The sequence below is a fragment of the Lontra canadensis genome, unplaced genomic scaffold, assembly GCF_010015895.1.
Source record: "Lontra canadensis isolate GAN:19392208 unplaced genomic scaffold, GSC_riverotter_1.0 scaffold3, whole genome shotgun sequence".
Lineage (NCBI taxonomy): Eukaryota > Metazoa > Chordata > Mammalia > Carnivora > Mustelidae > Lontra > Lontra canadensis.
This window is the reverse complement of record NW_022630997.1, coordinates 51,372,584-51,396,323: the sequence shown is the minus strand read 5'-3', so window position 1 is coordinate 51,396,323 and position 23,740 is coordinate 51,372,584. Positions and strand designations below refer to the sequence as shown.

At 39.6% G+C, this 23,740-nt stretch overlaps 1 protein-coding gene across 1 annotated transcript in view; it reads left to right on the top strand.

Annotated features, from left to right (window-relative positions):
* NRBF2 (nuclear receptor binding factor 2) overlaps nucleotides 1-23,103 on the top strand; it is a 35,154-nt gene extending 12,051 nt beyond the window's left edge. Inside the window, exons 2-4 of the mRNA XM_032842206.1 lie at nucleotides 5,968-6,052; nucleotides 10,022-10,062; nucleotides 21,596-23,103. Of these exons, the coding sequence (XP_032698097.1) occupies nucleotides 5,968-6,052; nucleotides 10,022-10,062; nucleotides 21,596-22,306 (837 nt within the window). The 3' untranslated portion in view covers nucleotides 22,307-23,103. The remainder of the gene's footprint in view (nucleotides 1-5,967; nucleotides 6,053-10,021; nucleotides 10,063-21,595) is intronic.
* The last annotated feature ends 637 nt before the right edge of the window (nucleotides 23,104-23,740 follow it).

Sequence of the window (23,740 nt, the reverse complement as noted above, 5' to 3'; positions counted from 1 at the left end):
AGAAAATAGCCTATGGGAAGCAGCTACTATTGATTAGTTAACTGTGAAGTATTAGAATGAAAAAGATAATTAGGACAGAAAACACTGATTTTTATTTTGAAGTATAGTTGACATAATGTTATATATTAGTTTCAGGTGTACAATGTAGTGATTTAATAATTCTGTATATTACTCAGTGCTCACCAAAGTTACCATATGTTATTAAAGTGTTATTGACTATATTCCCGGTGCTTCACTTTTCATCTCTGTTACTTTATTTATTTTTTTCTTCTTCTTTTTTATTGAGTTATAATTGACACACAATGTATTAGTTTCATGTATACACCAATACTGGTTTGATATTTTAAGCATTGCAAATTGATCCTCACAAGTCTAGTTATCCATTACTTATTTTATAAATTTGTATCTCTTAATCCCTTACACCTATTTGGTTCATCCACCCACCCCTCTTCCCTCTGACAACCACCAGTTCTCTGTGTTTGTGTCTGTTTCTGTGTTGTTGTTTTGTAAAACACTGATTTTTATGAAAGATTTATACACTTACAAGAAATCCGGAGGGTTAAAACAGACAAAAAATTGAGCTCATTTACTTACCAGCAAGGGAGATGAAAATGGGTTAACGGAGTTGAAGCTCTTGAACAGTGTTATGTTATATTGCCTTTTCTGCCTAATAGTTTCCTGGCCAGTATTGATACTTTCAGAAAAAGATAAATAAAATTTAAGTTTAATTTGTTTTGTTCAGTAGCCAAAATAGATGCATTCTTGGCTTAAACATTTTTTGAATTACTAGTGAATCCACTCATAAAGACCTGGAGTGTCTTTTATCCTTTCTTAATGAATATGAGATATTGAGTTAAAGCCTTTTCCATAAATCAGTGCATCTTGAAATACTTGGCAAAAAACCCCCAAGTTATCAGAATTAAAATCTATTATTGCCCAGACTACTTTTAGAATCTCTCAACAAATATTTCCATTTCAGTTGCTTCTTGTTCCTGTTTTATCTTGACTTACCAGAGAAACTTTATTTATAGACTTAGTATGTTTAATGGCTGTGATTCTGCCAAGAAGAGTATTTAAAGAGATCAATTTTAGGGGCACCTGGGTGGCTCAGTGGGTTAAAGCCTCTGCCTTTGGCTCAGGTTATAATCCCTGGGATCCTCGGTTCTGGGATCGAGCCCTGCAATGGGCTGTCTGCTTAGCAGGGAGCCTGCTTCCTCCTCCCTCTCTGCCTGCCTGCCTCTTCCTACTTGTGATCTCTGTCAAATAAATAAATAAAATCTTTAAAAAAAAAATAAAGAGATCAATTTTAAATTGAAGGGATCTTTAAAAATTGTTTTAAAAATAAGAAGTATTGGGGTGCCCGGGTGGCTTAGTTGGTTAAGCATCTGACTGTTGATCTCAGGGTCATGAGTTCAAGCCCCATGATGGATCCTACTTAAACAAAAAAGAAAGTATCAATAATAATAATAATAATAATGATAAATAAATAAAAATAAGTATTTTTTTTAAAGATTTTATTTATTTATTTGACATGCAGAGATTACAAGTAGAGAGGCAGGCAGAGAGAGAGAGAGAGAGAAGGAAGCAGGCTCCCTGCGGAGCAGCAGAGAGCCCGATGCCGGGCTTGATCCCAGGACCCTGAGATCATGACCTGAGCCAATGGCAGAGGCTTTAACCCACTGAGCCACCCAGGCGCCCCTAAAAATAAGAAGTATTACCAAAATAAATTTCCTGTAATAGTTTCACTTAAAAAAAAAATCAGTTTAGTCTCCAACTACATTGTGAACTTGATGGCAAATACCACCAAGAGTTCTGTGGTCTTTTAACTAGTTTAATTTTAACAATACTCTCATTTTAGAGATGGGAAAACTCAGGCAGAAAGTTAAGAAAGTGAATTTCATGTGTCTAGTAATTGTTCAAGCTGAGATTTGAACCTAGGCAGTCACATTCTATACAGACTCTGGGCTTGCTAGGTGTCTAACAAGAACTTAGTAGGAGCTGTATTTTTTTGTTGTTGTTGTTAATAGGGAATTTGATTGCTGTGGTGTCAAATAACCTAGAGTAGGTGTGTGTTTTTATTTATTTATTTAAAGATTTTATTTATTTGACAGAGATCACGAGTAGGCAGAGACAGGCAAAGAGAGGTGGGGGTGGGGTGGGGGTGGGGTGCGGGGGAGGAGGAAAGCGGACTTCCTTTTGAGCAGAGAGCCTGATCTGGGGCTTGATCCCAGGACCGGGAGATCATGACCTGAGCTGAAGGCAGAGGCTTAATTCACTGAGCCACCCAGTGTGTTTTTAAATGAGCTGTAACTCCTGAATTGGCAGAGTGATCAGAGATTGGACTTTACATGGGGAGGTTTTAGAGAATGTAGGAGGGGTAAGAGATCCTGTTTTCACCACTTGAGGACTTTTTGTTTCTTTGGTGTTCAAGAAGCAATTTATTCTGTTACTTTGGAGCTTGAAGTTGAATTAGGAAGCTTCGTAAGTATAGTACAAAATAGAATGGTTTAATGTCATCAGAGACACAGATCATAGAGATAGAGTGTCTGAATGAGGTGACATAGAGCGTCTCATCCCTGCTTCTCAGTGTGTCCAGGAGCCAGCTGTGCTTCACCCACATCTGCTCTAGACCAGTGGAATTAGTCTGTGTTTTATCCAGATCCCCAGGTCATTTGTATTCCATTAAAACTTGAGGCACCGATCTGTTCACGTCTATCACTTCACAGAGCCTGAAGGATGACGTAATTTAACTAATTAGTGGTAAAGCCAAGACTTGAGCCCAGAGCCCTGGGTTGATGGTAGGGGTGGATCTGCACTTGCCATGCGTAGTTAGGAGGTACTTTGAAATTTCAGAGCAGGTTTGTCTCTTACATATGGCTTCTTGCAAAGCTCAGAAAGATTAAGGCACCTACAGATGGACCCCTTTCTTTGTTTTTCATTTACTGCCTAGACTTAGTGAGAGTCTTGTGCCACTTGCTTTAACTATGTTATCAGAACACATTACTTAGAGAAATTGTGTTGATTATAACTTAGCTTTCTTCATGTGGATTCTTTTCCCAAAAGATGTGTACCACTTCTGGGTACTATAAAATACTCCTGGTTCAGAACACATTTTTTTTTTGCTCAGCTGAAAATATTTTAAGCCCTTAGCCATTTCCTTTACCTGTTATTATTTTCAGGAATAAATTGAGAGTTAGGAGGAAAGTTTTATTATTATTTGAGGAATAAAAAGTCTCTGAAACAGTTGAAATGTATGATCGTGCTTTTAAAGAGTGTTGCTGGGTCTTCCTTACAAAAATAGAAGGGAAAATGTAAACAGCAAACATTGCTGAGTGCTGTTTTCTACTTTGTTTTCACCTCTGTTTTACATTGAGCATGATTTGCAAACATGCCCAGAATATTTCTAATCTCAGTTGCAAAACCGAATTCTCTGAAGTATTTTTATGAGGCATCTGTGGCACAGTTTTTTTTTTAATTTTATTTTTTAAAAAGATTTTATTTATTTATTTGACAGAGAGAGAGAGACAGACAGCGAGAGAAGCAACACAAGCAGAGGGAGTGGGAGAGGGAGAAGCAGGCTTGCCGCTGAGCAGGGAGCCTGATTCGGGGCTTGATCCCAGGACTCCGGGATCATGACCTGAGTGGAAGGCAGATTGCTTAACGACTGAGCCACCCAGGCGCCCCTGTGGCACAGTTTTTGAAAAGCATTCAAGATAAATCACTTTATACCTGACTGAACAGATTTGCTTTTTGTCTTCTTAAAACATTGAGGTAAAGGGGCACCTGACTGGCTCTGTTGGAAGAGCATGTGATTGTTGATCTCGGGGTTGTGAGTTCAAGCCCCACATTGGGTATAGAGATTACTAAAGAAATGAAGCTGAACAAATTTTTTTTTTAAATTGTGGTTAAGTACACATAGCATACAATTTACTTTCTTTATCATTTTTTACTCTCTTTATCATTTTTTAAGTACAAAGTATAGTAGCAAGTATATTCACTTGTTGTGCAGCAGGTCTCCAGAACTTTTCACCTTGCAAAACTGAAACTCTACACCTTCAACAACTGCTCAGTTTTCTCTTCTGCCACCCTCAGCAACCATTTCACTTTGTTTTTATGAGTTAGACAGCATTAGATACTCATATAAATGGGATCATACAGTATTTGTCTTTTTGTAACTGCTTATTTTATATTTTATTATTAGCATAATGTCCTCATTGTAGCATGTGTCATCCATGTTGTAGCATGTGTCAGAATTTACTTCCTTTGCAAGGCTGAATACGAATTCCTCTGTGTGTGTGTGTGTGTGTGTGTGTGTGTGTGTGTACAGTGCATGGATGACGCATTTTGTTCCTCCATTGATCTATTGATGTACATTTGGGTTGATTCCACCTTTTGACTATTCTGGTTAATGCTACTGTGAATATGTTGTAGAGTGCTTTTCACTTTTTTTTCCCAAGAAGCTTTGCTAAATCATTTGTGTGTTAATGTGAGGAAAACTACAGTAGTTAGAAGAATTGCATTGATCATTTCTGTCTGTCTTCTTGCCTGCTAATGTATAACCTTAGGTAAGATATATCGCCCTTGGGAGTCTGCTGGGCCTCCTAATGTCACAAAGTTGCAGGAATTCTTTTTTTTTTTTTTTTTTTTTTTTAACAGAGAGAGAGGCAGAGGGAGAAGTAGGCCTCCCAGGGAGCAGGGAGCCCCATGTGGGACTCATCCCAGGACTCTGGAATCATTATCTGAAGTGAAGGCAGACACTTAAACAACTGAACCACCCAGGCACCCATTTGTAGGAATTCTTAAAGTGTAGCACAGATTCAAAGAGGCCAGTGACTACTTACTAATCCATTTTCCTTTACATTTCCTTTAGTCATTTGCTTTCAGGAGTTCTGAGTTTATCTTTGTTGTTTTGGTCAGTGGTTCTTGAGAAAGAAATCACTGTGATATTAAATATTTGTATAGTTAATTCTTCAGCTGTACAGTGTACAGATTTTTATCTTAAAAACAAATAGTCACTGATGGAAAGAACCTAGATGTCCATCAACAGATGAATGGATAAAGAAGATGAGGTAAATATACACAATGGAATACTATGCAGCCATAAAAAGAAATGAAATCTTGCCATTTGCGACGACGTGGATGGAACTAGAGGGTATCATGCTTAGCGAAATAAGTCAATCGGAGAAAGACAACTATCCTACGATCTCCCTGTTATGAGGAAGTGGAGATGCAACATGGGGGGGTTAAGGGGGTAGGAGAAGAATAAATGAAACAAAATGGGATTGGGAGGGAGACAAACCATAAGTGACTCTTAATCTCACAAAACAAACTGAGGGTTGATGGGGGGAGGGGGTTTGGGAGAGGGGGGTGGGGTTATGGACATTGGGGAGGGTATGTGCTATGGTGAGTGCTGTGAAGTGTGTAAACCTGGCGATTCACAGACCTGTACCCCTGGGGATAAAAATATATGTTTATAAAAAATTTAAAAAAATTAAAAAGAAAAAAACCAAATAGACACTGTAATGTTGGAAGGGAAGAATGAGTTGATAAAAGAGAAGCTTGACTTTTCTGTAAATAGTTTCCTGATTATAGTTGTTGAATGATACAAACTAGTGAAAGATCTGAAAGATGATTTTTGTTTTGAAAGGAGGTTGTTAAAAATCAAGTAAATATACATTTTAGATAACAATCTGTGATTGAACTCTTCATTAATCTCTGAAGAGTAGTGGAAAAATGTGAGTCACTGAAGGAATTAAGTGCCTGTGTGAAACTTAATGGTTTATGGGTAGAGTTGAGAAAAGTTGCCAGTCGTTTCAGCTCAAGGAGCTATCCACTAGATTTCTCACCAGTATAGCCGTAGTGGTTTGCTATATGGCAAAAAAGGGTATCATTTATCTTGTCAAAAAAATTTTTTTTAAGTCAAGTCTTTTTATAATTCAGAGGAATTTCGGAATGTTTGTCTTCTAGGCTCATCAACAGAGCAGACGAGCAGATCGTTTATTAGCTGCAGGGAAATACGAAGAGGCTATTTCTTGTCACAAAAAGGCTTCCGGTGAGTATTTTTCTAAAGAAATACTGAGTCTAAAACCGGAGGGCAGTTTCTTTTCTCCAGCATCTCTCAACAGTTTATTCAGAACGAAAGTCACAATAGTAAAGATGTGTTGTTGCCCTGCATATACAGGGTTGACACTACTGGCCCATGAGAACATTGGTTTGGATTACTTTTCCAGTAAGTATGTTGGATTTCCCAGTTATTCCTAATCTAGTCTTCCTAAACCATGAAGTTGCATATGCCTTATTATTGGTAAACGACTCTGGACACAGGTTTCTGAATCCAAAGATTACCTTTTGTTTGTTTGTTATTTTGTGAGTAAAGTGATGAAGTTTATTAAGTGAAGATACAGAAAAAGCCTTCAAGAGTGAGAGGGGTCCTGACAGGGTTGCCCTGAATCCAAAGATTCCTAAAGGTAAACGTGCTTGCAAGAAGTCTACCTGTTTATCTTAGTTGTTAAGGAAAATGGATTTCAAATAGTTAGCTGTTTTGGGTTATGAAAGTAATAACTGAATTAATTTTAACCAATCGGTTTTCACTGAATTTCTGTTTTCTAAGATGCTGATGACACTCTTTCTTCAGCTTCTTTCTGAGTATTTCATCTGTACATTCATGCCTATGGTATCTGCTGATGATTGCTTTCTTTTCAGTGTGAAATTTAGGATTAATAACTTCTCATCAAACAGTTATTTTATCCCAGTCAGTTGCACAGTTCAGCATATGTTGAACTCAGAAAAAGATCTTTGGAGTTTGTTTTGTAAAGACTGGTTTCTCTTGGCTGGTTAACAAACCTAGAAGCTTTGGGGAGGGAGTGTTTTACTCATGCTGCATTCGAAATAGGCCACCTTTCTTAGAGCAAGTCCTGTAGTCTTTCTGGTGGAGGAAGACACTATTTTTTCCCTTCTAGGCTGCTGTGTTGATTAAAGCCATGTTGTTTCTTGGCAGAGTGTACCCCTCCAGTGTTGCCTTAATGCTGAAATACAGACCACACAGTGGACTCTGGTTTGAATAAGTTCTTTTATGTCAGTGATTTTTGCCTACACACCCATGATTTTCAGAGAAAATTTCAGGCCTTGTTTTTAAAGAATAAGTTTTGCCCGTGAAGTGTATCCCTTCAGTAGTAGGGCTGAGTGCATAATACATAGCCTGTAAGTCTTTGTTAATGAATTTTTACGGTGAGTTTTATCGAGAGCTTTTATACGAAATTAAACTTGGCCGCTAGTACTCTTTAAATCTTTCATAAACCATATTTTGTTGTGAATCAAATTGTTAAATTTATAGTCACCTCACAAAAAAGACAATGTACTACACTGTTTAAAAAAAAAACCACAATGTTGTGTGGTATGCCTGGGTGGCCCAGTTGGTTAAGTATTTGCCTTCGGCTTAAGTCATGTGGGATTGAGCCCTGCATTGGGCTCCCTGCTCAGGTGCTCTTCTCTTCTCCCACAGCTTGTGCGTGCTCTCTCTCTGTCAAATGAATAAATAAAATATTATTTAAAAATGGTGAAGATGAATGCCACTGACATAATACCTTTGATTAAATAACCCATAGTGGTTGTGGTTACATGTATATAAAATATAATACAGTGGAGTGACCAGCATATGTTGTGCATTGAGCAGTAGGAGATTCTGAGTGTATAAAAGGTAGAAAGGTCTCCTTCATTCCTAGCCTGCATCCCTGTCTTTATCTGAGGAGTTTAACACTCATGTTGGGCTTTACACGCCTCTCTCTGCTTTCTCGGTATCTGCGTTCTGCCACATCTCAAGGAGTAGTAGGAAAGATAAAGGCAGCCTTTTTGATCCCATTAGCTCTAAGTAGGGAGGTAGAATTTAAGTGTGATTAGTTAATCCCGCTGAATTAATTTGATTCGGAGTTCAGACTTGGTTAAAAATAGCCTTGTGTTTTAGAGTGGAGTTGTGAATGTAATGCTAGTTTGAAAATTGATGTGGTTAAGGGCGCCTAGGTGGCTCAGTCGGTTAGAATTCTTGGCTTGTAGTCTTACGCAGTCCACTTCCCTAAGTGGGTTTTGTTTTTTTTCACAAGTAATGAAAAGAGCAAATTTTATTTTATTTATAAATAAATTTATATTTTGTTTTTAAGTGAACTCTACACCGAACATGGGGCTGTAGCTTAAAATCCTGAGATGAAGAGTCAAAAATTCTACTGACTGAGCCAGCCAAGTACACCTTAAAGCCCAAATTTTATTTTATTTTTTAATTTTTTTCGAATATTTTATTTATTTGTGAGAGAGAACGAGCACAAGCAAGCACAAGTGGGGAGAGCAGGGAGAGGGAAAAGCAGGCCTCCCGCTGAGCAAGGAGCCGGATGTGGGACCCTCTCCCAAGACCCTAGGATGCAACCTGAGCTGAAGGCAGATGCTCAACTGACTGAACCACACAGGCGTCCCAAGACCCAGATTTTAAATTGAAGCGTGGGACGTTCTTTAAGTGACAGTATGACTTTTGTTGATTCTTTTGCACTTTGGAAACTCAGTGTCTTTGGGTATCCTCTGCTGTCATGTTACGGTTTCAAGGTTCTACAGGGGCGGTCCAGTTGGTCTAAGCTTGGTTTTTCAAAACTTCCATTTGTTTATAAAGTGAATTTAAAGCAAACTGTAGTTCGCATAGGGACACAAATGTATGCAGACATAATAGGAAGTTTAGGGAAGTTCATCCACACTGTATCAGAGTAGTAGATGAAATGTCTCAACAGCCTTAAACATGAAGAAAAAAGAAACGGTCTCTATGCAGCTATTCAGACTCACTATAGGAATAAAAGGCAGAAAAGTTGAGGATAAAAATGTAAGTATGGCTACAGCAAAGGCTATAGAACCAACTGTTTTCTGTTGGGGAGAGACCATCCAGTTAATTCTTTATGATAAAGACTGGTGGAACCTGGTAGACAATAAAATCAGTAAAATATTTGAATTAAGATGACAGAAACATTGCATTGTAGTGTCTGCAAGAAGGCAAAAAGGAACTTAATGTAGGGATGAGAGATACTGAAAAGTTTATAGTAAGCAAGAAATAAACAAAATGGAGACTGCGTGTGATCTATTATTATAATACTTGTCATTTATATATACTGTTTTGTTCCAGATAGTATATAAAAGCCTTAGAGAGGAATACAGCAAAATATAAAATGTAATTAAAAATAAGCAGATGAGGAATCCACAGAAGGATAAAATAAGGAGTGCCTGGAAGCATAGTTCACAAAATGCACCATGAGTTCTTGCTTATTTGATAGAAGGAGAACTTGGCTTTGAGCTTTCTAGAAGATATCTGAGAGAGGAAAACTAGGGATTTTTACAGTGACTTTTTACATCCAAGTCAATTAAGTCACCCAGGAACTGATCCTAAGGTCAGAGAGAAGTTGATTGAATTACTGACCATTTATGGTCTTCATAAAAGACATTATACTATCCTCAACAACTTGCTTACAATAAATAAGTCAACAAGTTCTTATGGCTCTTAACTACCTGATTTTTGGTAGGTTGATGGGATAGCTCAGAAGTAATTCAATAGAAGTAGTTCTGTAGGAGGCCAAAATGATATAATTCAGGTATTCATGTGGGTAAAAAGACACTATTAATCCGTTTTTTTGATATTTTTGTGATCAAAATGAGTAATAGGGTTTTGATAGGTTCTTGTTTCATTTTAATTCTTCCTGATTCTGTATTTCTGATCAGGCTATCTGTACTTTCTTAATTATGAAGTCTATAAGGATTTTGAGAACAGACCCGTTCAGGACGGGTAGAGAGTATCTACACTGACTTCTTGGAGAAGTTAAGAATCCTGTCTTCAAATCCCCATCTCGTTTCTTTTCAGGAACAGGATAACTATTTAGCAGAATTGCTTCTAAACCCAGTTCTTTTTGTCATAGGAGTACTTAAACTCTTCCTTTGACTTGTTGATTATAAGATTATGACACTCATATTAATATGCCTTTTTTTTTTTTTTTTAAACCAGCATACCTTTCTGAAGCCATGAAGCTCACACAGTCTGAGCAGGTGAGATAGTTTCTTAATATTTTTGTGGTAAGGGTTAGAAGGATTTTCTTCTGGGGACTTGAACTGTATATAAAATAAAATACTGTGCCCCTCTCAGAACACTGTAGTCCAAAATACGTAAGATGGAAAAGAGAAGAGTACTTCAGAAATTAAAACTCAGTGAACTGCTGTCAGTGTCCCAGACATGGCATGCAGAAACTTGTTTTCTCTTTGTTACTCCTAGATCTTGGGTCACTAAATGTGTTCCCTAGAGACTTCTGGGGCCTTTCCTGAGCATTTTTTTTATTGACTCATGGAGAGTAAGCAGGTCTGGTCAAGGGGAAACCAGTTGGCCTCCCCTTTGCATGCCAAAAATAATTTAAATCTGAATTTGTCTTTTCCTGAATTCTAAGCAGTTCTGGTACCTTTAAATTTTGTTTCACTAATGGCTTTAAATTTCTTCTGTGTTTGGGGAGGGCCTACCTTGGTTTTGAGAATACCTTTATCCAAAGATGATTTTCTAATTAAAAAGCGGCAGGGTAAATAGGAGGTACTCAGTAGTGTTTGTCTAATTGAATTAAGGAGATCCTTTCTGTAAGAGGATATCAATGGGCAGGGAAAAAATACCACTTTCTCAGACTGAACCAAGAGAACCTAAAAGTTATGTTCTATTCTGTGCTCTTCCCTTTGAATGTATAGAACTGCTCATGTTAGCCATGTAATATAAACATACACTGAGCCTCCTTAACCCCTTTAATAAAAAGGGATTTTAGCTGGGGCACCTTGGTGGCTCAGTCAGTTAAGTGTCTGACTTTTTTTTTTAAAGATTTTATTTATTTGTCAGAGCATAAGCAAGGGGAGCAGCAAGCAGAGGAAGAAGCAGATTGCCTTTTGAGCAAGGAGCCTGACCGGGACTCGATACCAGGACCCCAGGATCATGACCTGAGCCAGAGGCAGCCACCCAGGTGTCCCTGAAGGTCTGACTCTTGATTTCAGCTCAAGTCATGCTCTCAGGGTCCTGGGATTGAGCCTCACCCTGGGCTCTGCACTCAGCCTGAAATCTGCTTAGAGATGCTCTCTCTCCTTCTCCTCCTTCCCCCCTGCTCTCTAAATCTCTCTCTCTCTCTAATAAATAAAGTAAATCTCTGGAAAGATCTCATTCTACTAGTTGTAGAATGAATGTTTAAAGAGGAACGTTTTCTAATTTTAAGCTAAGTACAAATGGCATTTCAGCGAGGTAGGGCCATTCAAAAAAAGTCTTACTCAATGTGTTGATTTGGAAAGGACTTCTGACTTTCTGAATGAATGGGGTTTTGTTTATGAATTAAAAAAAATAGCTTATCTAAGGTAGAAAGGCCCAATTATTTTGTTTTTGCTTTTTTGTTTAAAAAATTTTAAAACCTAGCAGAATAGAATTCTCATTGAATCACATTATCATTATTTTTTAGACCACTGTTTTTCTCACTTAGAACTTTTTAAAAGCACCCAGTAAATATTGTTAACAGAATACCAGATAGTATTTTAAACAAAATATTAAAGCTTTTTTTTGTATACTCTACTGTGAATATGTTACCTTTACAAATAGAAAATTGTTAAATTTTCCACAAATACTCGTTGACAAAAAACACAGTATAGAAAATGTGGAAAATACATATTGTTGAGTCTTGAACAACTTGAGGCTTAGCTGTGCCAGCTTCCTAAATAGTAGAAAATCTGCCTGTAGCTTTTGCTCCCTCTACCCCCCTGCCAAACTTAATTACTAATAGTCTACTGTTGACCAGAAACCTTAACGATAACATAAACAGTTATTTGCACATACTGTGTATGTTGTGTAATTATATACTGTAGCCTTATTACAAACATAAGCTAGAAAAAAAGAAAATACTAAAATCACAAGGAAGAGAAAATACGTTAAGAGTACTGTCTTGTATTTGTTGACATAGTTTCTGTTGTCTACAAGATTGTCGTTACTGCCAACATCAGTACTGTATATGTTAATATGTATTACTGACACGAGACATCAAAAATGAAAATGTGAAAAAAACCTCATTTATTTACAGGTATAACAATGCATGCACTGATAACGAAGAAGCAGCAAGATGATTGCTTTATGGTAGACTAGCCTGAACACTAATGTATGAGTCATTCACTATAGAATATTTATGGTGTATAGTATTACAGTGGTATTGGAAACATTGTTACATTTTTGAAAACCCACTTAACGTGATGGTAGGCTAACATGCGGTTTCTCCCATTTATGGGAGAGGTGTACTGAATGGTAATATAACTCTTTTAAAGCAAAGGCATAAAATGGTAAGAAAACATTATGCCCATGTAAAGACTGCTTCCACCCACGTCTTGCACTCGGTGTCAGACACAATGAGTACTTCGGCGGTGAGGAGGAGACAAACTGTTCATACAGTTCTTCTGCATAGTTACTAGATTCTCACATGAAGCTGCTCACACAGAGGTTAAGTTCATTAACTATATGGCATGCTGATGAGTTACTACTCTTCATTAAGTGGAAGGAGATCATAAGGTTTTTGCATTACCATCATAAAAGGTTTTTTTTTTTTTTTTAAGATTTTATTTATTTATTTGACAGAACAGTCAGCGAGAAAGGGAACGCAAGCAAGGAGAGTAGGAGACAGAGAAGCAGGCTCTCTGGTGACCAAGGACCCCGATGTAGGGCTCAATCCCAGGATGCTGGGATCATGACCCGAGCCAAAGGCAGACGCTTAACTGACTGAGCCACCCGGGCACCCTGGTTTTGTTTTGTTTTTTTCTTTTTTTAAAAAAAGATTTATTTATTTATTTGACAGACAGAGATCACAAGTAGGCAGAGAGGCAGGCAGAGAGAGAGGAAGGGAAGCAGGCTCCTTACTAAGCAGAGAGCCTGATGCGGGGCTCAGTCCCAGGACCCGGAGATCATGACCTGAGCCGAAGGCAGAGGCTTTAACCCACTGAGACACCCAGGTGCAGCTTGTTTTGTTTTTTTAATAGGTATTTATTTGTTCACAAATGAGGTTGGCTGAGCTCAGCTGATCAGTTGTGGGTTGGGGGGAGTGGGCAGCTCTTGTGTAGTCAGATGGTGGCAGCTGGTGATGTTGTCTCCAAGGTGGCTTCTTTCTGGTGGCTGGGCTGGGGAGACTTACAGGGCCTGAGACAGGCAGAGCTCCTCAGGTAGCACAGCAGTGATATCCTCCTCTACCTCCCCTTCCTCTTCTCTCTGGTCTCTGTAATCTGGCCATGTGGCAGTTGAAGTTTCCCAGCATGATCCCTCCTGCTCTGTTCCTTGAATTGACCACAAAGGCCCACCCAGGTTTGAGGGGAGGGGTATTAGACTCTGTCTCTTGACTTTTTTTTTTTTTTTTTAAGATTTTATTTATTTATTTGACAGAGAAAGAAAGCACAAGCGGGGAGAAGCAGGCTCCCGCCCTGAGCAGGGAGCCCAGTGTGGAGCGGGGTGGATCCCAGGACCCCTAGCACTCCTGGGTCATGACCCCAGCTGAAGGCAGACTGCCAATGACTGAGCCAAGCATGCGCCCCCTCTTTACATGTTTTAAAACCACCACACTGGGGCTGTACTGCCCTGGTTGGTCCACACCTCCGCTTTGCCTTTTGGCTATGTGACCTTGAGCATGTTCCTGAGAGTGTCTCCCTCAACTTATTTATTTGTTAGTTTATAAGTTTGGTTGATAATATAGTGTTATATTAGTTTCAGGTACACAATATAGTGATTTGACAATTCTGTGTATTCAGTGCTGACCATGAGTATAGTCCCAGTCTCTCACCATATAGTGTTACTCCAGTGTTAATGTTGATTGGATTCCCTGTGTTGTACTTTCCATCTCCATGACTTATTTTATAACTGAAGTTTGTACCTCTTAATCCCCTTCACCTGTTTGTCCCATCAACCCATCCCCCTCTCCTGTGGCCACCACCATTTCTCTGTATTTGAGTCTGTTTCTGTTCATTTGCTTTTTCGATTCTACCTACAAGCAAAATCATATAGTATTTGTCTTATCTCTGTCTTAATTTGTTTAATGTGAGACCCTCTAGGCCCATCCGTGTTGTCATAGGTGGTAAGATCACATTCTTTTTTTTTTTTTTTTAAAGGTTTTATTTATTTATTTGACAGACAGAGATCACAAGTAGGCAGAGAGGCAGGCAGAGAAAGAGGAGGAAGCAGGCTCCCTGCTGAGCAGAGAGCCCGACGTGGGGCTCGATCCCAGGACCCTGAGATCATGACCCGAGCCGAAGGTAGAGGCTTTAACCCACTGAGCCACCCAGGCGCCCCGATCACATTCTTTTTAATGGCTGTGTAATATTCTGTTATTTACATACACCACATCTTTTTTTTATCCATTCATCTATCCATAGACACTTAGGTTGTTTCCATATCTGCTGCAGTGAACGTAGGGGTGTGTAGATCTTTTCCAATTAGTAAATGTTTTTCTTTTCTTTGGGTTAATACCTAGTAGTGGAATTACTGGATTGTGTGGTGGTTCAATTTTTTAATTTTTAAGGAACTGCCTTCCTGGCTTCCATAGTGGCTCCACCAGCCACGCAGGAGGGTTCCTTTTTCTCTACATCCTTGCCAGTATCTGCTGTGTCTTGTGTTGTTGATATTAGCTATTCTGACAGGTGTGAGGTGATACCTTATTGTGGTTTTCATTTGCATTTCCCTGATGGGTAGTGATTTTGAGCTTTTTTTCATAGGTCTGTTGGCTGTGTCATGTCTTTTTTGGAGAAATGCCCATTCATGTCTTCTGCCGATTTTTTAATTGGATTGTTTTTTTCATAAAGAGTTCTATGAATGCTTTATATATTTGGATATTAACCCCTTATTGGACTCATCATTTGTGAATACCTTCTTCCACATTGTAGGGTGTTGCTTTTTCATTTTGTTACAGTTTTTGTTGTGCAAAATCTTTAATATTTTGATATAGTCCCGTTTACTTTTGTTTTTGTCGTACTTGCTTGAAGAGACAGATCCAAAAAATAATCCCTGAGAACAGTTCAAGAACTTACTGCTTAGGTTTTCTCCCAGGAATTTTGTGGTTTCAGGTCTCACGTTTAGGTCTTCAATTCATTTTGAGTTTATTTTTGTGGGTGGTATAAGAAAGTGGTCTAATTTCATGCTTTTGCTTGTAGTGGACCAGTTTTATTAAAGAGACTGTCTTTTCCCCATTGTATATTCCTGTCTCCTTTGTCATAGATTTACTATATGTGCATTTATTTTTGTGATCTCTGTTCTGTTTGGTTTATGTGTCTGTTTTTGTGCCATACCATACCATTTTGATTACATTGCTTTGCAGTGTAGCTAAATCTGGGAGTATAGTACCTCCAGCTGTGTCCCCCCCCCCCTTTTTTAAGATTTTCTTTATTTTGAGAAAGAGAAAGAGGGAGAGAGCATGAGAGAGCATGAGTGGGGGGAAGGGGAAGAAAGAGAGGGAGAGAGAGACTCCCTGCTGAGCTGGGACCCCCCCCCCCAACCTCAGGGAGATTATGACCTGAGCCATCCACGCACCCTGGTTATAAATTTATTTTTAGGTTTTTTTATTTTTGATATAACTGTAGATGTGACTGTTCTCTTAATTTCTGCTACTTTGATATTAGTGTCTAGAAACGTGATGGATTACTGTATATTTTCTGTCTGTAACCTTACTGAAATCATTTATTCTGATACTTTTCTGGTGGCTTTTTATGGGTTTCCTGTATATAGTATTGTGTCATCTGCAAATAGTGATGATTTTACCAGTTTGGATACCTTTTATTTCTTTCTCTTACTGCTGGGGCTAGGACTTTGGTATTAAATTAAGTGGCAAGAGTTGATACCCTTATCTTGTTCCTGATCTTGGAAAACTTTCAGCTTCTAACTGTTGAGTATGATGTTAGCTGTAGGTTTTTCATATATGACCTTTATTAGGTTGAGTTATATTCCCTCTAAACTCATTTTGTTGAGAGCTTCTTTATGAATAGAAGTTGAAATTTGTCAAATGCTTTTTCTGCATCTCTTGAGATGATTGTATGATTTTTTTTATCTTTCATTTTGTTAATGTGGTATATCTGGTTGATACATCTGCAGATACTGACCATCCTTGGATCCCTGAAATAAATCCCACTAGATGGTGGTGTGATAGATGATCCTTTTAATGTGTTGTTGATTTGGCTTGCTAATACTTCGTTGAGGATTTTCATATCTGTGTTCATCAGGAATATCAGCCGGTAATTTTCTTTTTTTTCTTTGTCTGATTTAGGTATTAGGATAATGCTGGCCTCATAGAATTTGGAAGCTTTTCTAGCTCTTCTGTTTTTTGTAATAGGTTTAGAAGGGTAGATATTAACTCTTCTTAAAATGTTTGGTAGAATTCACCTCTGAAGTCATCTGGTCCTGGACTTGTTGGGAATTTTTGGTTACAGATTCTGTTCAGGTACTAGAAACCAGTCTGTTTAAATTTTTCAATTTCTTCCTGCTTTAGTTTTGGGAAGTTATGTTTCTAGGAATTTATTCCTTCTAGGTTGTCCAGTATGTTGACATGTAATTTTTTGTAGTAGTCTCCTAAAATCCTTTGTATTTCTGTGGTATTAGTTGTAACTTCTCTTTTCATTTCTGATTTTATATGTAAGTATCCTCTTTTTTTCTTGACGAGTGTTGCTGAAGATTTATCAGTTCTGTTATCTTTTCAGAAAACCTGCTTTTTGTTTATCTTTTCTGTTTTTTAAAATGTTTCACTTATATTCACTCTGATCTTTATCATCTCCTTCCTTCTATTTACTTTGGGCTTTGTTCTTCCTTTTCTAGTTCTTTAGGTGAAATTTTTGTTTTCGAGGTTGTCAGTATCACTGTTAACTTCCCTTTTGCTTTTGCTGTCTCTCATAGTCTTTGAACGTTGTGTTTCATTGCTCACGCCTTCTTCTGGAGTCCTCTTTTTCTTTTTATTGACCTTGCTTAGTAGCATGTTTTAGCCTCCACGTGTTTGTGTTTTTTTCCAGTTTTCCTCTCGTAGTTGATTTCTACTTATATGCTCTGGTGGTGAGAAAAGATGCTTGAAATGATTTCAGTCTTTAAATTCATTGTGGCCTAACATGTCAGCCTTATTCTGAAGTCTGTTGTGCGCTTGAGAAGAGTGTGTATTCTGTTGTTTCGGGATGGATTGCTCTACACGTATTTGTTAAGTCCATCTGGTCTAATGTGTTTTTCAAGGCCAGTGTTCCTTTATTAATTTTATGTCTGGATGATCTGTCTCTTGGTGTAAGTGGAGTGTTCAAATTCCCTGTTACTCTGCTACTGTCGGTTTCTCCCTTTGCGTCTGTTAATATTTGCTTTATGCATTTAGGTGCTTCTCTGGTGGCTGCATCCGTGTTTCCAGGTGTTTTCTCCTTTTTGGATTGATCCCTTTATCATTTGGAATATCTTTTTCCATTCCTCCGCTTTCAGTCCGTGTGTGTCTTTAGGTTGGAAGTCTGTCCGAGGGAACATCTACGTAGGTCTTGTTGTTTTTCGTTCAGCCACCCTGCCTGTTTTGATTGGGGCATTTAGTCTGTTTACATTAAAAGTAATTATTGGTTGGTACCTGTTTATTGCTGTTAAATTGTTTTCTTGTTTTGTAGTTCACTCTCTTCCCTTGTGACTTACCTTCTTCAGTGTTAGTTTGGATTCCTTTCTCTTTGTGTCTGCTACAGATTTTGGGTTTGTGGTAACTGTGAGGTTCCTATATAATTACATGTGGATAGCTGTCTGTTTTAAGGTGGTGGTCATTTAAATTTGAATGCTTTCTAAAAGTACTACATTTTTATTTACTTTATCACCCCTGCACACACACATTTTATATTTTTGACATCTGTTTTATACTTTTTTTTTTTTTCAAGATTTTACTTATTTATTTGACGGGGTTGGGGAGAGAGGGAGAGAGAGAGTGAGCCACAAGCAGGGGGAGCAGCAGCAGAGGGAGAGGGAGGAGCACTATGTAGGGCTCTGTCAATCCCAGGACACCGAGTGGAAGAGAGGTGCCTAACCGTCTGAGCCACCCAGGCGCCCCTATTTTATACCTTGTTGTTTCTGAGTCCCTTAACTAACTACAGTAGCTTACATCAACTTGGGTCTTTTCACCCTCATACTAGCTTCATCAGTGGTTTCCACTTCCTTTTCTGTGTTTTCCCTTGCTGGTCAGATTTTTTTTTTTTCCTTTCATATATTTTCTTATTTCTAGTTTTGGTCTTTCCTTTTCCATTTAAAGAATTTCCCTTAATGCTTCTTGTAAAGCTGGTTTAGTGGGGATGAGCTCCTTTAGCTTTTGTCCGTCTGGGACACTCTTCTATCTCTCCTTCAGTTCTGAATGATAGCCTTGCTGGATATTTGTTTTTTCCCTTTCAGCGCTTTGAATATATCGTGCTGCTCGTGGCCTGCAGACCTTTTGCTTAGAATCCAGCTGATTCTGGAAATGTTTAAATTGTAGATTTAAAACAGAACAAGCATCCCATACTTCTCAATAACTGAACACTTTCACTCTTTGGCAGAAGATTTGCTAACTGGATTGGATCCTCTTTGTAACAACATCGAATTTGGGGGGTTGAGAACTCAGTAACTGAACACATTTACTTTTCTTTGGCAGAGGATTCCCCTCCTGTAAAGCTACCACCAGAGGCCTAGCCTTCCCCCACTTTTGTAACTGGCATCTTGCTGGGATATCGATGGAGTTGCATTAAACCTGTATAGTGACATTGGGAAAAATTGACACTTTTTGTATTCCAAGTCTTCTGATCTGTGAGTGGGGCAGGTGACATCTGCCCTGGGCTCACCTCCCTGTGGTGGCTCAGAGGAGGGCTGGCCTTGGAAGGTCACCTGCATCCTGCTGAGGATGCATCCTGACTGCTCCCCTGCTTGCTTTGGGAGGAGTTCCCACTTCTCCCCTCCCCATTTGTGACCTTGGCAGGGGGTCACCAGGAGCCCTGAACCCAGGGAATTTGCAGGAAGGCTTTGCACAGACAGGAGCACCAGCCAAAAGCATTTTTCTTAAAAGGCCAGAGCCTCTCTGGCGTTTAGGAGATCTTGGGATTTAGGGCCTTAATTGGTCCTAAATGGAGTACTAGGAAAATAAAACATGTTCTCCATTTCCTTCCAGATACCATAATTGATTTTATTTGTTTGGATTCTAGTATTGTTACTGTGAATCAGGGCTGCGGTGTTAGAAGACCTGATAAGGTCTTAGGGGGAAAAGAGATGACCACATTTTTGTGCTGTCTTCATGGTGGTGGTCAGAAAAACACAATTACAGACAGGAGTTTTGCACCTGCCTAAAATTTGTACCATGGGATTTGTGGTCAACTCTGTTAGGGTTTTTTGGTGTACCTCCTGTTCAGCGACAACTTGTCCAATCTTCTGGAAGTGCTTCTACTCTGGAAACCTGAGAGTGAAACGTGGAAATTAACTTGAAGGTGATCACTCTCTTCCAGCTGTGTCCTGCACCTCACTCAGTCACCAAATAAGAGTAGATGTGTTCAGTTACTAAGTAGTACGGGATGGTCGTTCTGTTTTATTCTGATATTTGCACATTTCACATCAGAACTTGTGTACATTGTTTTCATTTCTGAAATTGCCAAACTGTGTTTCCATGTTGCTCCGCTCAGTTGCAGCAGCGGCTCCTGTGGTGGCGGATAGCAGGCTTCACACTGCTGTAGAATGTGATCACTTTGATGGTGACAGTAAAATTGATTTCTATAATTAATAACGTCCCAGCATGTTATTTTATAATTGAGATTATACAGTTTTCATCTAAACCATAGTGCAGACATCTGTGCAGAAATGATATAAAGTAAAACCACTCTAGAAGTTAGATGTTGTTACAGAGATGAGGAAAGAGATTTACCCAAAAAATCTCCACAGAAACCTAGCTGGTAATCTTATGGGGATTCCCTTACATGTAACTAGTTGTTTTTCTCTTGCTGTTTTTAAGATTTGCTTTAATTTTTTTTAAATTTAATTTTATTTAATAATTTGGGGGGGGGCGGAGCATAAGCAGGGGAAGGGCAGCCAAAGAAGTGAGTTCCTGTCTCAGCAGGGAGCCTAATGTGGGACTCTCTCCCAGAACCCTGAGCTGAAGGCAGAGGCTTTAACCCACTGAGCCACCCAGGCGCCCCAAGATTAACTTGAATTTTTGACAGTTTAATTATAATATGTCTTGGTATGGATCTCTTTGGGTTAATTTTGCTTGGGGCTTTTTTTTTATTCCTGGACCTGATGTCTGTTTTCATTCCTATGTTAAGGAAATTCTCAGCTCTTTCTTTTTCGTCTTGTTTTAAAATAAGAACTATTTTTAAAACACTTTTTTTTTTTTAAATTTCAGGGGTAGAATTTAGTGACTCGTCAGGTGCATGTAACATCCAGTGTTATGATGAGATCACACGTGCCCTCCTTAATGCCTATCACCCAGTTACCCCAACCCCCCACCCCTCCCTTACACCTCTCTGTTGGTTTCCTAGAGTTTGGTGTGTCTAATGGTTTGTCTCCCTGTTTTCATCTTATGTTTCCTTCCCTTCCCCTGTGTTCATGTGTTCTGTGTCTTTAAATTCCACATATGAATGAAATCATATGGTATTTGTCTTTCTCTGACTTACTTCACTTAGCATAAAACCTTCTAGTTACATCCACATCATTGAAGATGGCAAGATGTTGTTCTTTTGATGGCTGCATAGTATCCCATTGTGTAGAACTATTTCCCATCATCTTTATCCATATGTCAGTGGGCATTTGGGCTCTTTCCATAGTTTGGCTTTTGCAGACATTGTTGTTACTCTCCGTATAAGTTTTCTTATTATGCTTTGTTGTCCCAGAGATCTCTTAAATAACTGTCCTCATCCAAAACGAGTTTTTCTTTTGATGTTGATTTTGGGTGATTTCTGCCCTTTCAGATTACAGATCTGTTCTCTGTGTCCTCTAATCTGTTTATTCCCCAATAGTATATTTTGTATTTATTGTATTCTTCTGCTCTGCCTGGCACTTTCTAGTATTATGGAGGTATTTTCTGTCTCTTTGTTGACGATTTACGTTCATGCATTCTTCTCCCAAGTTCAGTGAGCATCTTTATGACCATTGCTTTCAGCTGTTTATGGGGTAGATTGCTTATCTTTGTTTCATTTAATTGTTTTTCTGAGGATCTGTGTTGTTCTCTCATTTAGAATGTGTCCTGTCTCCTTATTTTGACTGTCTTTCTATCTGTTAGGGAGTTCACCTTCGTCTCCTGGTCTTGACGGAGTGGCCTTATGTAGATGTCCTATGGGGCTCAGAAGTGCAGTCCTCCCTAATTCCCCTGGTGGCCTGCATGGACCCTCTTTTTGTGTAGGGGGGGCCATGACTACTGTGGGTGGGAGTGGCCTCTGGCCCAGGAGTACTTGTTTTGAAAAAATTTGAGGTTCTGTTGAATTGCAAATATAGTATGTGAATTTTAAGTGTTAGTCATTCAGAAAGGGGGATAGGATCTTGGAATGATATTCATTGGATATTACTAAAGAGACTTAAATGTTAAATGATACCTTTCCTTCTGTGTAATAGGCTCATCTGTCACTGGAATTGCAAAGGGATAGCCACATGAAACAGCTCCTCCTCATCCAAGAGAGGTGGAAAAGGGCAAAGCGGGAGGAAAGGTTGAAAGCCCAGCAGAGCACAGACAGGGAGGCGGCCACCCTGCTGCAGGCATCTCACAAGCCCTCTTCTGAGGATGCCGAGGGCCAGAGCCCCCTTCTCTCTGAGAAGTACAGCCCTGCCACCGAGAAGCATCTGCCTGAAATTCAGGGGGTCTTCGACAGGGATCCAGACACACTACTGTTTTTACTTCAGCAGAAGAGCGAGCCGGCCGAGCCGCGCATCGGAAGCAAAGCCCCCAAAGATGATAAGACAATTATAGAGGAGCAGGCAACCAAGATCGCTGATTTGAAGAGGCACGTGGAATTCCTTGTGGCCGAGAATGAAAGATTAAGGAAAGAAAACAAACAGCTAAAGGCCGAAAAGGCCAGACTTCTCAAAGGCCCAGTAGAGAAGGAGCTGGACGTTGATGCTGATTTTGTAGAAAAGTCGGAGCTGTGGAGCCTGCCGCCACATTCCGAGACTGCTGCGGCCTCTTCGAGCTGGCAGAAGTTTGCCTCGAACACGGGGAAGGCCAAGGATATTCCCATACCCAGTCTTCCGCCCTTGGATTTTCCGTCTCCAGAACTTCCGCTTATGGAGCTCTCGGAGGATATCCTGAAAGGATTTATGAATAACTGAAATGGAAGGCCACAAAAAAGCTGAGAAGACAAGACAAATAATAGAGTAATACAGTTCATCCAGAAAAAAAAGGGAAAACCACACGGAGGGTAACTGCAGAGATGCGCCGTGGGGGGAGAGGCAGTGCGGGGGCCGGGAAGCGCTCACTGTGAAACGCGTCACGTGTCTGATGGGGCACTCGCGCTAAGGGGTCCGGGCGGGGCAGACACTAGACTCTCGGAGGCTCACTTTCTCCTGATACAAACCAAATGGCTACCTGGAATAATTTTTCGAGCAGCAGTTATTTTTCTTATCTTCAGGGTTAAGATGTATAAAAGTATGTTATGTATAATTAATCCGTAATGCCATAAATGATAATGCAAAGCCTAAATAATATGGCGGCCTGAGGGGCCACCTTGTATTTGAAACATGCTTTCTATCATGCATTGACTGTATGCATTTTGTTATGCACATTTCGTTTGTTGAATAGGTGTGCAAGACACACCTTTCTAGATGAAACTCTGTGTGCCACACTTTGCACTACTCATGATATAATGAGAACCTCAAGACTATCAGGAGAAATTTAAATTTCCATTTTATGAAGAAAGGAACCAAATTGTTAGTTACTTTTTTTTTTTTTTTAATTACCGGTTTACATGATTAATCAGGGTGCATTTTAAGTTCTAACTTTTTTGTTTATTGTTTAAATGTATCATTTGAAAGTACTAAGGAAGTATCCTTTACTGATGCATGAGTGGAAGTAATGGTAGTTGGCAGTGTTTGATTGTAAGAAGTCAATAAAGTAATTGTGTTTTATACCTTTGTTGAATGTGGTCGGTAGTTGACAAGTTTTGCGTGGCTCCTCTGTTGTCAGTTCTGAATACGCATGTGAAGAGATTCAGCCAAACAATTTCTTGGTTTGTTAAAGATGTGCTTCATGATTCTGTTGTCCGTTTCTCTCATGGGGTGCTGAAAGAGAGTAAGGGAGTTGCTGAGGTTTAAATGTGCCCCTCTTCTTGCCCAGCCGCACGGACAGTGCTGAGGCCGCAGGCAGCTGTCCCCACGTCCTCCTGGGCCCCGCTTGGAGCCCTGCACATGTGTACACGCGCCCTTCCTCTGCCACGTCCACCGATATTCCAGGAGCCCGAAGGAAGGGGAGGAGGAAGAGGAGGGTGGAAGCGAAACACTTGGCTACGGGCCCCCTGGGTGTGTTTAAAGCCTAGACTTTGTACGCTGTGTGGAATTGTGGGAGTGCCAGACAGATGGACAGACACGAGACGGCCCTCAGGGACAGTGGGGCCGAGGGGTGGGACTGGGCTCACACGTTTGGCAGTGATACTGGCAGAGTAGGATGAGATGAAGTCGAGCTTGCAGAGGCCAAGCTTTTATCATGTCTCATCCTGCTGCAGGTGACACCAAAAATAAATTAACTTCTTAAAAGTGAGACTTCTTCCT